General features: G+C 36.2%; 1 protein-coding gene across 1 annotated transcript in view; it reads left to right on the top strand.

Moving 5' to 3' along the window:
- The first annotated feature begins 2,402 nt into the window (after positions 1–2,402).
- LOC150110179 (uncharacterized) overlaps positions 2,403–15,048 on the top strand; it is a 70,986-nt gene continuing 58,340 nt past the window's right edge. Inside the window, exons 1-2 of the mRNA XM_090391915.1 lie at positions 2,403–3,097; positions 8,307–8,597. Coding sequence (XP_090248041.1) covers positions 3,050–3,097; positions 8,307–8,597 — 339 coding nt within the window. The 5' untranslated portion in view covers positions 2,403–3,049. The remainder of the gene's footprint in view (positions 3,098–8,306; positions 8,598–15,048) is intronic.

Genomic DNA, 15,048 nt, shown 5'->3' with positions numbered 1-15,048 from the left:
CGTTTCCTGAACCTTCTTCTACTTGGGTGGTGTGTGGGCTATCGCTCACCGACAAATTGGCATAACAATTTCGGTGTGCGCTTCTCAATTGAACCCTCGGGAAACAAGCACGGTGTGAGAGAGAATTACAGAAGTACCCGAGCGTCTTACTTTGGTGAACCGAGTGGTATGGACGAAAGACATACAGCTTTCCTAGATGTCCTATTGAATTCACTCGCTCAGATGGTCCAATGGAGGCCTTGATGTACGGGAGAAAGAGCGAAAGGAACACAAGAGAAAGTCTGTTCTATTCAAAACACCGAAAACCCGCAATCTGGTTTAGAATGCATAGAAATGCATGATGGGTAAGCGTAGAATAAATGCTTTCTGCTTAAAAAAAAAAACTTTTTTTTTTATTTCCCAATTAAATGTTATGCAGTTTATATTAAAAAAAAAAGAATTTGCGATAAAATTATTATTTAAATAAATAAATGTAAAAAAAATATAATTTTTAAATAACACGACTTTTTAAAAATATATCATCCTTAATTCTAAAAAAATGTTATCCTTGAAATACGTGATCCTTAATGTATATGATCCTTAAATCTAGAATATGGTATCCTTAATGTATGACCCTTGAATGTAGAATATGTTATCCTTAATGTATGATCCTGAATGTATATGATCCTTAATTCTAGAATACCATCCTTAATGCAAGATCCTTAACGTTATAATATGAGATCCTTAATTTATGTTCTTTAATACTACAATACTTGATCCTTAATGTAGGATCATCATACACTGAGAAATTGATTCTCAATATATGATCCTTATTACTAGAATATGTGATCCTTAATAGTAGAATATGTGATACTTTATAGAATTTGTGATTTTCTAGTTTTTTTGAAATTTCTGTGTTTATGGGAATTTCACGAAACTTGTTGCAATAGTTTTTTTTTCTTTTTTTTTCTGAGACCTTCATCAAGATCTTTGCTGTTCCTTAACTTAAACTTCCCATTAATTTTTTTTTTCTCGATTTTGCGTAATTCGATAAAATGAAATTAAGCAGAAATTTACAATTTTTGTCAGGTTATCCTTTTTGTATACGGATTAAGAAAGTATCTTCATAGATCGGGATTGTAATTTTTGTGGCAGATTAGCGGATGAGCAATTCTTATGATCGTAATTAATAAAAGTTGACTCTACACTTTATAGATGGCTCTGAAATCGAGTTCACGCGCACATACTACACCTGGATAACTGGTAATACTAACAGATAAATACTGCACTGAATTATTGTCAATAATAAACACGACTTTCGTTTGCCAGCTGATCAAACACATTCCAACAATGATGATATTTCATTTGTTTTTATGGCCAAAAGACGAGAACTCTTCTCATAGACTACAATAATAATAATATAAAAAATATTGAGATCCAAGTAATTTGTAATATTAAAATTATATCGAAAATAATACTCAATAATGTGAAAATGAATTTTGTATAAGAGTTTTTTGATTCTGATTATGAATATACGAGTGTGGCTTTGGCACTATTAATTGTCAAATTTGTATTAAACCGTGAAGAAATTGAATACTTTTTTATATATTTTGATTATTTTCTTATTAAAACTTCATAAATACATAAATATTCGTATGTGTGCGTGCATCCAAATATCCCGAAAATAACACATTTTCTCATACGGACAGTACGGTTCCCCCCCCCAAAAAAAAAAAGAAAAGAAAAAGAAAATAAATTCTACTGCGATGAACATTCAAAAATTATGAATTTTCTATAGATCCCCCCCCCCTCCGATAGCTTGTATACCACTAGAAAAGTTCACGTTTAACTACCCGATCTTTTCTTTTTTAATTTAATTTATTTAATTTTTATTTTTATAATCGGGGAGTGTTTGGCCTTTCGTGTCCAGATACTTTTCAACCATGGAGGGTGAAAAGGGGAATGGATAGGAAAGGGGGGGGGGTGAGATGTACATCCGCCGCGCTACACGGTACCCATTGTTACCTACGGAACCCAGCTCGGCAGTGCGGCCGCCTTTCTCCCTCAAGGTACACGAGCAGATCGGTTTTTGACATCACCGCAGTGCTGTCAGCCCAGTGCGTGTCAGATTGTATACATTAATGCTAATTTGTCGTGGCTTGGATCTTATGATTTAGAGCGTGAGGCGGAGCCAGCAGCTGATGGTTATGATGGCGCGCCTCGCGCAGCGTGCTCACTCGGCACCCGCCTATCAGTCAACTCTGTTCAGCCAATGTTTTTGTCGGCTATGAATTAATGCGATTGGCCTAGACAGCCCGTAGCTCGGGGCCATCGTCGCTACCGCCCTAACTGTCGCGGGCAACCAGACCCTAACCAGGCGTGGCGAGTGGAGCGGGGATCCCTGGTCTGCTGAACGGGCGACCTTGGCTCTGCCGCAAGCAGGCCGTCACTAGTACAACCGACAACGACGAGGTCTGCTTCTCTTCGCACACTCTTTGAAAGGCAGTCTTTCCCCCGCGCGCACCAGATCGACTGGGTCACGTTTTGCAAACGCGGACTGTCCGACCACTGGGCTGACATATGCGGTCAGATCGACGACATCCTTAGACGGAACACGTGTTTGGGGTATTGTAGCCTGCCGAGCACTTGGCTAGGTCCGCATCACGCCTCGAGTCCCAAGGCGTCTGCCCAGGCACATCGCGAGTGTCCGCCGGGCAGAACTCTACGGTCCACGCAGGATCTTTACCTCTCTCTCTTTCTCTCTCTCTCTTCTGGATTTCTTCGAGCAGTTCGTTTTTGCAGGCCGTTCCCCCTTCTAGAAACCACCCTCGCGGCGGGGGGTTTCTCCGAGCCTCTCCGGACACTTCAGGTCAGTCACGGACAATGCCCAACTGTTATTGATACGCTGGCAAATGGCCTGACCTGTTGACCCTATGCACGAAACTGGTTTCTCTGCTGCCGACATTTCCCCCTTCATGTTATCTACTGTGGACTGTGAAACTCTTCGCTATTTGACCCCTGGAACACCGACTAACAGAACTTTTCGTATGAGTGAAACTCGTGGCTGAACATGTCATGCCCGCAGTTCGGGTATAGCGGTGCATCATCGTCAACCCAGGTGAGTACCGTTTCTTGTTCATTCGCACTTAAAAGGGTTTTGTTTAATCGTTTTAGTAAGGTGGGGGGGGGGAGAGGTTAGTAGTCACACTGTACCGTTGACGACCGAGTTGGTACGGAGTTTTTGTTATTGCGATTCGAAGACTTCAATCCGACTACGGAATTTTAAATCGGTCGTAGGAATGTTGTTGGTTCGACTGCTTAAGGGTTTATTTATTTTTTATTTTTTTTAACACCAAACCTTGTCTTGGCGGCCTTTCTCCTAATGCTAATATACAAGCACGCAAGAGACCGCCGTTCGTCGCTTTTTTAATTTTTATTTATTTGTTCTTCGAATAATAAGCTGTTGCATTGGATGACACGAACGATCTCTCGATCCACTGGGATTTTATTCGAGTAAAGTGTTTGTTTGTTTTTTTAATATTTTTCTGCTTTTAAGCTAGGTGTCGCTCACTGTCCAATTAGTAGTATTGTCTTGTTATTACGATACGAACATTGAGACAACTTCTTATTTATTTTTATCGATTGTTTTTTTTTTTTTTTTCACTGTTGATTATTGTAATTGGCACAACGGAGAAGTGTGTCTCACATTCGAGTTGTTATGAATGCGCGCAAAAAAATAAATCTACCCTATGATGGCATAGTGGATAAAAAACAACCAACTATTCTATTATTATTATTATTATTTTTAAGAAACCTGAAATTTGTACATCTTATGTCTTAAGTTTTTTTGTTTGTTTTTGTTTTTTTACTTCACGCGATGACTCCCTTATTTACCTCCTGGGGGGAGAATTTGTCAGTAAGTTCGGGGATACAATAATTACTTACAGGATCTCCTACTAAGGTATCGTTCTTATTTATTTATTTTTATTTTTGTCTATTCCTTCACACGTTTATACCCTACTCTAAATCGCTAATAAGGTTAATAAGGTACTAAGCCGTCGACACGACGGAAGTTCTCTAAACACCGTGCTCACCTATGATTGTTTTTCGTGTTGGCTTACTCCTTGGTTAGTGTATGATTAAAGGCGCCTGTCGGGCTTGTCTGTATAAGGTTAACACTGTTTGCTTGAGAAGTAAAGAGACAGACGGTAGACTACTCAACCAGGTGTTTGGATCCATTTTACTTCCTTCATTGGTAAATACAGAAAAAAAAAAAAAAAAACGGAAAGAAATTATGTACACGGACTACAAATCTCAGAATATCCTCAATATTATTAATATTAAAATGTTTATTTAACTTGTATTCATTTTGTAGTAATTTTATCTACTTGCGACTGTGCATCGTTATGGGTTTTGTATCCCAATATCTTGGCTTAAAACCCCCCCCCTCAGTTTTGACAGTGCACGATCTTATGAAACATCGAAAACTATAGTAAAATCCTCTTTCACAGACATCTTAGTTTTTACTTTGTTATCTTTTGAGTGACATCTATGCTAATATTCATTTTTATTGGAGTCTATTTTTGGTTAGGACGTTCACTAGTATTGTTTGGTCTTAAATGAAGGACCTTTATAAAATATGACACGGTAAATTGGATTTTTTTTTTTTTTCACTCACTGAAGTGATCTTGGTTAGAGGCTACGCATGAACATCTTATTCAACCGTGCTAGCTTCTTATATCAATACGATATACAGTCAAAAACACAGTAGGATTGGTAGAGAAATTTTAGATGTCCTACTGCATGTACAAAAAAAAAAAGTATAACAAGCAATTCTATTAGTTTTATTATTAATTTTCGGTATATAAACATTCGATGTACTTTCCTACAGATTTTAAGATATTTATAACTCTTATATTTCTTAATTATTATTACTTAAAAGTAATCACACACAGAGTAAGCTGGTGGGTATTGAAACAACCCAACACAACGTTGCCTACAACCGGGATTTATTCATCCGTGTTGACCGGAGAATTCAATTGGAATCATTCGAATGGAGATTGAGACGTGGCTTCAGTCTTTCACGAGATTAAATAAACCCAATCTTTAATTATTATCATTAGATGACCTATTTTGTGAATGCTTTTAAGCTTTGAAGGAAGTCAAAGCTTAAAAGGAATTTTCTAACTCCGAAAAGTTAAAGAAAACTTCCAAGAGATTAAAATGAGTACAACATTGAACTTAATATGGTTGTTGTTGTCCTGAACATCTCTTGTTGAGTATGTTTACACCTCAACGACGCTATTTTAGAAGTCTAATGCGAGGTAGTTATTCCGCACGGTTTGCTTGTAGAGAAACAACTGATGGAGGAAAAGTTATCATTAACACGAGGAGGAGACAGGGGTGGTGGTGGGGGGAAATGTATTTGTTAAAGTAAAGTCTTGGTTAATCCTGTGGTTAGTAATACTTAGTCGATTCGTTCTTGCAAGAGAGAACTCGATCCTGATGAGTCATAGGTGCTCATAAAAGTAGATTGTAACTTTGCTGAATGCTTTTCGTGATGTTCTGGTGAATTGAACATCTCTGTTAAATAGCGATGAGCTAGAGATTGTTATTCGCGATCAAAGTGACCATAACTCCCTCCAGATGCCGTAAAATAACCACTTTTACGACATTTAACAGCGGAGTCGATAGTATTTAAACAGATCTCTCTTAAAGTGCTAAGTTTTCGTTAGCTGACTTTAGAAAAATTTTACGAGTTCATGGGCTCCACTTAATTTCTCGGAGGTTGTTGACGCTCCCACTAAGAAAGAGAAAATGCAGTCGAACACTGCAGAAATTCAAGCGACTGGAAACGCTGTGGGAGGCTGTGTTTAATCGACCATTGGATTAATTATTACGTTTGACTCTATCAGTAGCTAATGTTCGTAAAGGTAGAGTTGTTTATCATTATTCAATGGGAATAATTAAAACGTAATGAGACAGTGTTTTTATTCTACCGATATAAAGTGGAACTACTATTTAAATGAGTGCATTTTATTTCTCAGGTCTCAAATCAAAAATATGATTCAGTAGTCTCAGGATCAAAACATAATGCAATAGTCGTCGCAGTAGGATAAAAACTTGTTCAGTAGTCTCAGGATCAAAACAGTTCAATAATCTCAGGATCAAAAATAGTTCAATAGTCTCAGGATCAAAACACAATTCAAAATCTCAGGATCAAAAATAGTTCAATAGTCTCAGGATATCAAAACACAATTCAAAATCTCAGGATCAAAAAATAGTTACAAGGTCTCAGGATAAAACATGGCTCAATATTGTAAGGATCAAAATATGGTTCAATACCGTAAGGATACAAACAAGCTGGTCTTTAATAATGGTAGATTTAGCCGTGTATTGAATCGGATTCGATCTATATATATATATAATACTGTAGGTATTAAAACCTTCAGGTTTAATACCTACAGTACTTCTTAATGAAACAGCTATACAAGCACAATATTGGGTGAACAGTTCCTAGTTAATAGCCCATCATCGACTTGTATATTTTGGCCTCAATTATAGAACCAAGACAAATTGGTGCGTTTGCTAGTGCTTGTCTCGAACATAACTCTGATATCAATATTCTTTTTTTTTTTTTTTTAAATTCAAAATTATTTTCTAGTGTGGGTTTATCCGGGTTATTCGAAGTTAGCTGCTTATAACGAATAAAGGGATATAACATTGGTTTTAGAATACCTAAGTCACTAGAAGTTCGAATTATTTTGGGGACAATTTTTTTTCTTTTTTTAATTTTAATTTATCTCGGTGATTTTTTTTTTTTTTTTACTTTTATAATATTCTTTCGGAAATGCATTGCGTTATACTAGATTTGTATTAGAACACTGAAAATAACTATGATAAGCCTACAGCTTTTCTTTCTTTTTTTTTTTTTTTGGCAAAGGTTAACGTTCTCTGGGATTGGTCTTAAAAGACATCTGTCCACAGAAACACTGTCTTCTGGAAGTAATCCAAACTTGACTGGAAAAAGTTTCTGGTGAATACTTCTATGAGCTTCAAGCGCACATTCTTTAAACAAATCAGCATGCTGTATCTGTCGAAAAAATTAGCAACGTGCATCCAACAGCTTTCGGTACTCAAGAAGTTAAATTTGTTATAACACCTTAGGTCAAGTGCCTGGATTTTTTTTTTTTTCCCCTCCCATATTTAAAATAGACACTTCTTATAATAAGTACACGAATTTATATCATACACTAGTTCAAAGGAATATTAAAATATAGCATGTTATAATAACATAATAAATTAATATTAAGATAATGAAGTATCAAAACAATAATCAAAATTAAAATAAATCAATTAATTATTATTTTTCTCTCTAGAAAAGAAAATATGTGAATATTGTATTTTTATATATTTAATTGTCCATGATTTTATGTTTTTGTCTTGAGTTAAATATAAATATGCATTTCGGTATTTTAATGTTAGTTTAAAGGAATTTGCTAAAGTGGTCATTGAAACAACCTATTTATTTCTTTATTCAGACAAAATTGGTTTCTTAATAAAAACAAATATGGCATTTTGTTTAGTATAAATATTGCAGATTTTCCTGTTTTTTATTTATTTTTTCCCGCAACAGAGCATTGAAAGTTATTTGGAAGTTGAATGATTGATTATCAGTAATGAGAAAAAAAAAAGTGATTAAGCGTGAAGAAATCAACGTAATATACAATAAATAAAATAAAGTCAAATAAAGGACACGCGCGAAATCTACATTTGAAAATTCTCGAATAATGAAGCCTCTGTATTGTTTTAACACCAACAGCATATGCACTTAACAATGAATACAACTGCAATGGGAGTTGCCCGGATGAAATGCACATTGTTTGACTGTCAACAATAAAGTTTCTGTTCTGAAACTGAAACAGTCAACAGCAACAATGGATTGAAACAATACATTTTTATCATTAATGCGTAACAGTTATTACCCAGACTTAAATGAAATACGTTAGCTGTATTTTCTAATTCGCTTGTTAATGAGTGGCGAAATTAGTACGGTTGTTTAAACAAACATTAAATCCTTTGGCCATTTTAAGTAGCAATGTTAACTACGCAGCATTTATTCAAATGCGACTGCTCAAATAGATGTTTCTAATAATATTTAGTGCCAGTGAGCGTGTTGTGTTTCGCAAAGCGCCTGCTACATTACATTTAATCCTTAAATCTTTCACTTCACGGAGAGGGGAAAGAAGGGGTAGTTACATCCTCTTTCCCCTCCCTAATCTTACCCTTTTATTTAATCTCCCTTTGTATCTCTCCACACCCTACAGCTCCTCATGGCGGGCCAGTCGGCAGGACAACAGCTCCACGGAACTGCGGGTGCAACTGGTCAACCCTGCTGCGAGTCCGGCCGTCCTGTTATGACCGATCCGCTCACAGGGCAGACTGTGTGCTCGTGCCAGTACGACGCCCAACTACTTAACTACCAGCGGCTAGCAGCTTCCGGACTACCGTTGAACATGTACGGCACGGCAGCGGCCGCGGCTGCTGCAGCGGCCTACACGGGAGAACAAGGATTCCTACCGCTGAGCGCCGAACAATCGGCCTTCTATTCGCCTTCGGTAAGTTCGCATTTCATTTTTGATGTTACGTTTTTTATTAGTTTTAGTTTTCTTAAGACGATGAGGAGTATTGGAATAGGGGAAGGTGGGGGTGGTTTCGTTGCTGGGAAGAAACTAATAGATATTTAGAAATAGAGACGTCGTAGGGAGGTGTAGTGGTCTTTGGAGTATATGTCCGTATGTGTTAGTTCTCAACTTTGCAAGGAAAATAATTTGGCGGTTCGAAGAGGGATCCGATTTTAAAGATTGTCCATTAACATAATATTGGGAGATCCAAATAAAAAGGAAATGGAATAATACTTACAAGGACTAGATCTGTTTCAAAAGGTCCTAATTACGAAGGACGGACTGAATTAAATAGAAATTAGGTAGGTACGCAAGATGAAATTAAAACGGTTGGGTTACCAAACTATTACCGCTTAAATTCCAGTTATTGTAAGAATTTCGCGTCACTAGCGATTTCACTGTGTATTCACAAGAGCCAACTCTTGTCAAGAGGAAGATGCTCGCAGTATTTTAGCGTCATTATCTTGTAATAATAATGGTTATTTTAACCCTGTTGCGGGGCTTCATCATTATCACCATTGCAAGACTGGAGTGTTGATGCTCAACCTGATTATTACAACATCGGCTCCGTCTAGTTATTTAGAAAGCCGGTATGTTTATATATGAATCCATACGATGTATTCTATTTAATCTCAGAATAATAGAATTCTAGTATTGGCTGTGTTCTTTCTGTACTTAGTATTACTGATGAAGTCGGCAGTATTGATGAATCATACTCTATCATAATAGCGAATCGAAAACTGACTTGCGGGAATACGATCCCAAATCTGAAAGTATCTTTTTGAAGATATACTTTTAAAGAGTTCATATAGCTTTATTTCGGGGGACTACCAACGTCTAGGATTCGGATTACTTAAGTTACCCACATTGGAACTAAATAACACTCTTCCCATTTCAACCAATCGTGGACTTCCTCTATTCGTTTAGCTCGACGAAGCATTACAAGTTAGAACAAACACAACCCGAACGTGATCTTAAGACTCATGTGATTTCTAAACGTTGCGACTTAAATGAATCTTAAAATCTTTTTTTAATCTTTCTTAAGACCCATTTATTCAGTTAAGTGATAAATTTCACTTTCCCTGTGTTCATACTCCCTTACATTAAATATTCTGCTTTTTTTATTTATGATGGCTGTATCGTTTCGGTCGAACAGAAGTCTCAAGTGTGTTTTGTTTCAATGTTCAGTGTCTACTGTACAGCGCAAAGCAACTGCTGTGTTTTGATTAACAATCTCCACCGTTTGTCATAAAGGCTTTTCGTAGTGCCACGCAAACAGCGCATTTATGACAGTCAGCATTGAAGTAGAGAATAATCAATGAGTTGGCGCTGGGAAGGGGGGGGGGGAGGGAAGTAGAAGGTTAGGGCCTGCTGGCCGTTCAGGTCGACTAGATCCATATCGTCAATGCAATAAAGAAAGACAAGGGCAGCTCAATGACCCAACTGTGACTATCTGTACGTCTCGAGAGAGATGATTATTTAAATTGTACTATTGAAAGCTGATAGAGCTGTTATCTCTCTAGGACTTCGGGGAATACCATATTATTAAATATATAATTGAAAAGGAAAAAGCTCTTTGGGCTTCTGTTTCGTGATGACTTAGTAGGTTTTAGTGACAGGTTGCGACACTCCTTTCCTTCTTGCAAGAGAATGGGTGTTGTTTAAACACCTGCTAGCAATGGTATACAAGGTCTTTTTTGTGCAAGGGAACACACACATACTACTCTCTTGCATCCTTTATTTAATACTTCGAAGCATTTCTGAATTTGTTTTGGATGAATCACAAGTTCTGATTCATGCAAAAGTCTAGACATCCAAAGTTCTTTGGTTGGTACGCATTTTAGATCTGCAGAAATTACATCATGTGTGTGTGTGTGTGTGTGTGTGTGTGGATTACTTTCAAAGCTTTTATTACGCATTCGAGTTGGGTTGTTTAAATGAATCATTGAGATAATAAGTCTTTAGTAGGATTATATCTATCTGTTAACGGTGTGAGTGTGCGTGTTCGAAGGCCGGTTTGTCTATTTTGCACAAGGGAACAAAAAGTCGATCTGTTAGGAAATAAATGTCAGTACTAACTAACAAGCTGATTTAGTATTAGTTTTATTAGCCTTAAGAGTTGTTTAGTTGACACACCTCCTATTGCTATATAAAAGGAGATATATTTAAAATAAGCTCTCTCTCTCACTCACACACACACACACACACACACACACACACACACAACGCGCACGCACACACGCACGCAGATACGCCGTACACATATATTTCCGAAGTGTATTAATAGTATAATGTCTTTCCAAGAAATCATGTAAGGGCGAAGAGTGGATGTACTATTGATACAGAGGACTCAGCAAACGAGAGGTGAGGACCTGATTCTCCCTTTGCCCTTAAAAAAAAGATATACAATTCTATTGCAAGATCAGTATCAGATACATCAATATATCTAAATAGCATTTTATCATATATTATTTTGGCAAATTTTTTGATTGGCCATATTTTTTATTATTTCATGCATATCGATAGATATAGTAGAAAAACAGTTAATTTAAGAAAATCAGAGGATGTGAAAAATTAGAAAAAATATTGGAAAATTAACTCTCGTGGATGCACGTCTTATGGAAAATTTTGCTAAGCCATTAATGCATGACTTAGAAAAACGTCATTACGATTCTCCCAGCGCCAGTAATATTATTTCCAATTCCTAAGATGTTGGAATGATTATAATACCAAATAGATTTACTTGGGATGAAGTTAGAGTTAAATTCCACGTCCCAAGTATCATTCGCCAAATATGATCATAGTTTTGATTTGCTGAGACAACAACTTCCAGTTCCGGAATAGATTCTGTGAGATTACATTGTTTTAATTTCCGAAATAATAGAAAATCATTGATTGCCATTCATTAATTGAAGAATCAGCTTTTAAGACAAATTAGAAGATTGCACAGACAGGCTAAATCCGTTTAAGTCAATAAAAATGCTAACTGTTTATGAACTTTGGACCTACATACATTGAACGAATTAGAATTACACCATGACATATTTTAGCATAAAAACGACGTTTATAAGAGCTCTTATAAAGCAAATATAAGAGCTCACAAACGGTACATTGACATCATCTCTTAATAACATCATTACGATATTATGATCTCAGAGGCGCATGCGCTGTTCACACTATCATCTGATTATAAGAACCGTTTTCATACAAATGAATTTCTACAATGAAGGATTGATTAAAATATTGTTGGGATTTTACCTTTTTTTTCTCTTCCAGACTCTTAATTTGGAGAAAGTTGACGTCAAGTTCTTGTTTTTATTGCTTTTCAGACACCTTTTTTTTTTCACTCTCAATAACTGATAACCTAATTGCATTTTACTGAGAAAAATATTACGTTTTTCCACACCATTCCAAGCCCATCAGTGACGTAATTTGGGATTTGTTTTATGCAAAATATCACAGCCTTAAATACATCCATACGAGGTTCATAAATGAGCTCCATCGATTACAGAAGTTATTATGAATTGCAAACTGGTTTGCATATTTATGACTGTAACGTTGCATTAGCAAATGGATGTTTAAGATTAAACAATGCGATGAGTAGCGTGAATTCCATTATTACTGACTGTATGATAATGTGAAAGGGGGGGGGGAGGAGGATCCCCAATATAAATTACAGTTATGCTCATAATCATTACAAGCATGTTTTCGTCAGCGGGGGAAATTTCTGTCTCGTTGTAAATGACATATTAACTTTCATTCAACTACTTTTCAAAACTCCTCTAATTATGAGGATTACTAAGCACTTTGGTCTCTTTTTATTTTTGCTTTTTGTTCATTTACAACGTATGTTAATGGTGCTGACGGCTGATGTCATATTCAAACCCAAACTCCGAACAAATGTGACGAATGAACACTCTCAAACGCACTGGTAGAAAATAAACGTGCTTCCAACTAACAATCCATCTATAACGTTTAATAGATTGTTGTTAGATCAACAATATGGGTTGGATATCATTATTGATTTGATAATAAACAATAAAGAAAAATTCGTCACCAAACTAACTTTTGAACCCACCACTCGAAAATCGCATTAAAACGTATGTTCAGAAATCAGCTAGCTCTCCACTACAGATATAAATGAAATATACCAAAACCTCCATTAGTTTCGCTATTAATTGTGTCATATAATTATCAGAATCACTCATTGGGACGTGGTAGTGGGTATAAAAGGAGGCAACAATTATTTAAACCATATGAGTTAACCCTAACGAATTTCCTTATCCGGTTTTTGCGTGTAGAAGATTTGCGGATGTGAGTAAAATAGAGAAAGATGCTTTGGATGGTCTTTGACGTCATTTAGTTTATGCTTTGACAATCCCCATAAGCAAAATATTTAAATTTCATCCGTTAACAATTGATTTGAAATTACAAATATAATTAGATTATTCACGGCGAGTGATATTCTCACAATTACAAAACGTGTACCAAGAATTTTGTATTAGAATGAGAGCGTAGTTGCACTAACATAACTGGTACATCACGTATTCTGTATTATGTTCTATAAATATTTTATTTTGGAAATTAATTAGTTATTGCCAAAAAATGCTTTAAATGTCATGCAGTAAGTTGTTTAGGATAAAAACGAAAATTCCATTTTCGTATTATACAAGTAACAAAATTCATTTAGAAATCGTGATCAACATATTAGTAATTTGAAAAGAATACTTCTTTCCAAAACAACAATTGTTCCGATAGCATTGTTGAGGAAAGCAATCATGTTGATTTTAAAAGAAAAAAAAAAATCGCATTGATCTTCATCGTTGCAGAAACAGCAGTTGCTGTGGCAACAATTGTTTAAGCAATTCAAAAGAACAATTGTTGCGAAATCAACATTTATTCCGATAGCACTTTTAAAATCATAATCATGTTGAACATAACTGTTGCCGAAAAACAACAATCAAGATGGTTTAACTATTATGAGAAAACGATTTTGAGCTATAAACATATTTTATAGCTCAAAATATTGTTTTATATTCGCCTTGTATATCGATTTCACGTATCCGGATGAGAATATTTCCCCCCCAAAATTACTGATTTTATATCCTATCGTTGGTTCAGTGACGCGGGCATTTTAGTCAATTAAATCTTAGACATATTCAAGAAAGCGAGATATGGACAAGCAGTAATATCGCCAGAGTACAAATTCTTCTGCATTCTGTAAAGTTCATCTATGAAACAACAGTGTAACAAGCCATTCTTCCTAATATCTTTAAGACATCCTCTCGCCATCACCACCGCACGAGTTATTTCAGCGAATTTTTGGAACCTCCATCTGAAGCCTCGCAGCTCCACCAAAATGACAGATTGAAGATTTTCCTGTAAGAGGGAAATTATACAGAGACATTGACCTCTAACCTTTCGTCATGATTCAGATGCATTGACGTTGTTTATAAACTCCGTTCCCGTAGGTAGGGAGTAGAGTAGGATTGGTGGTGACCTTCTGACGACGAGGCTAAGAATCGTGTTTTTACAAGAATTAGGGATTAGGTAAGATCTTTCAAGTTTATAAGATGCTCCTCTCAACGTCTTTCTTTGCAGAAGAGGGAACCAGAGTTTATGGGGAGACAGAAGCAAGAGGAGGGGGGGTGGAATGGAAGTCGAAAAAAATTGTGTACTCCTCGCAGTTGATGCCGTTTCTATATCCAAAAACAACATCCCGTTTCCGGTGATGTTCCGACGATTTACCGTTTGCCGTTTCGAGTTCAAAGTTCAATCGAATCGTCTCGAGAAAGTGATGCGGTCGCATCCATCACGCCGCACGTGGGATGCAAGTTTGGTACTAAAGAGAATTTCTAACTGTACATCTTAGTGCATTTAATTATGCCGTACAGATGAGTGGACTTCCGTAGGAGATAAATACTCCTTCATCATTTTGCTAAAGACTTCCTGATATCTCGAAAACATTATGGGAGTTTTCTTAAGAATGAATTCTTCCTTGTCCAGATGTTTTTACTTTTTTTTTTTTTCTCGATGTTTTAACCCCCTATTGGATCATCCAACAGATTTCACTAAGATGCTGTATACTGGTATTTTCCTTCGCAATTGTACGTAATGTTACAAAACAAAATGGAATGTGCAATTATTAAATGTGCTTAGTTCGATTCTGTGTTTTATAAGTTGATATCGCATCGAGAACTTCTCTGTACAATTGTCATAGCGAAATTCATAGATATTCAGGAATTGGCCACTTTGCTAGCAGGAAGTAATCGTGCACGCAAGAAGGTATATTTCGAATTATCAGATTATTATTTTGTTGGTTAATATTATCCAACATCGTGGGAATATTATTTAGTTTTTTTTATGAGAGTGTCGTCTACGAAAT

Source organism: Typopeltis vanoorti, chromosome 1 (assembly GCF_054136105.1).
Source record: "Typopeltis vanoorti isolate ZY-2024b chromosome 1, IOZ_Tvanoo_1.0, whole genome shotgun sequence".
NCBI classification, from domain to species: Eukaryota; Metazoa; Arthropoda; class Arachnida; order Uropygi; family Thelyphonidae; genus Typopeltis; species Typopeltis vanoorti.
This window is presented reverse-complemented; position numbering and strand designations above follow the sequence as displayed.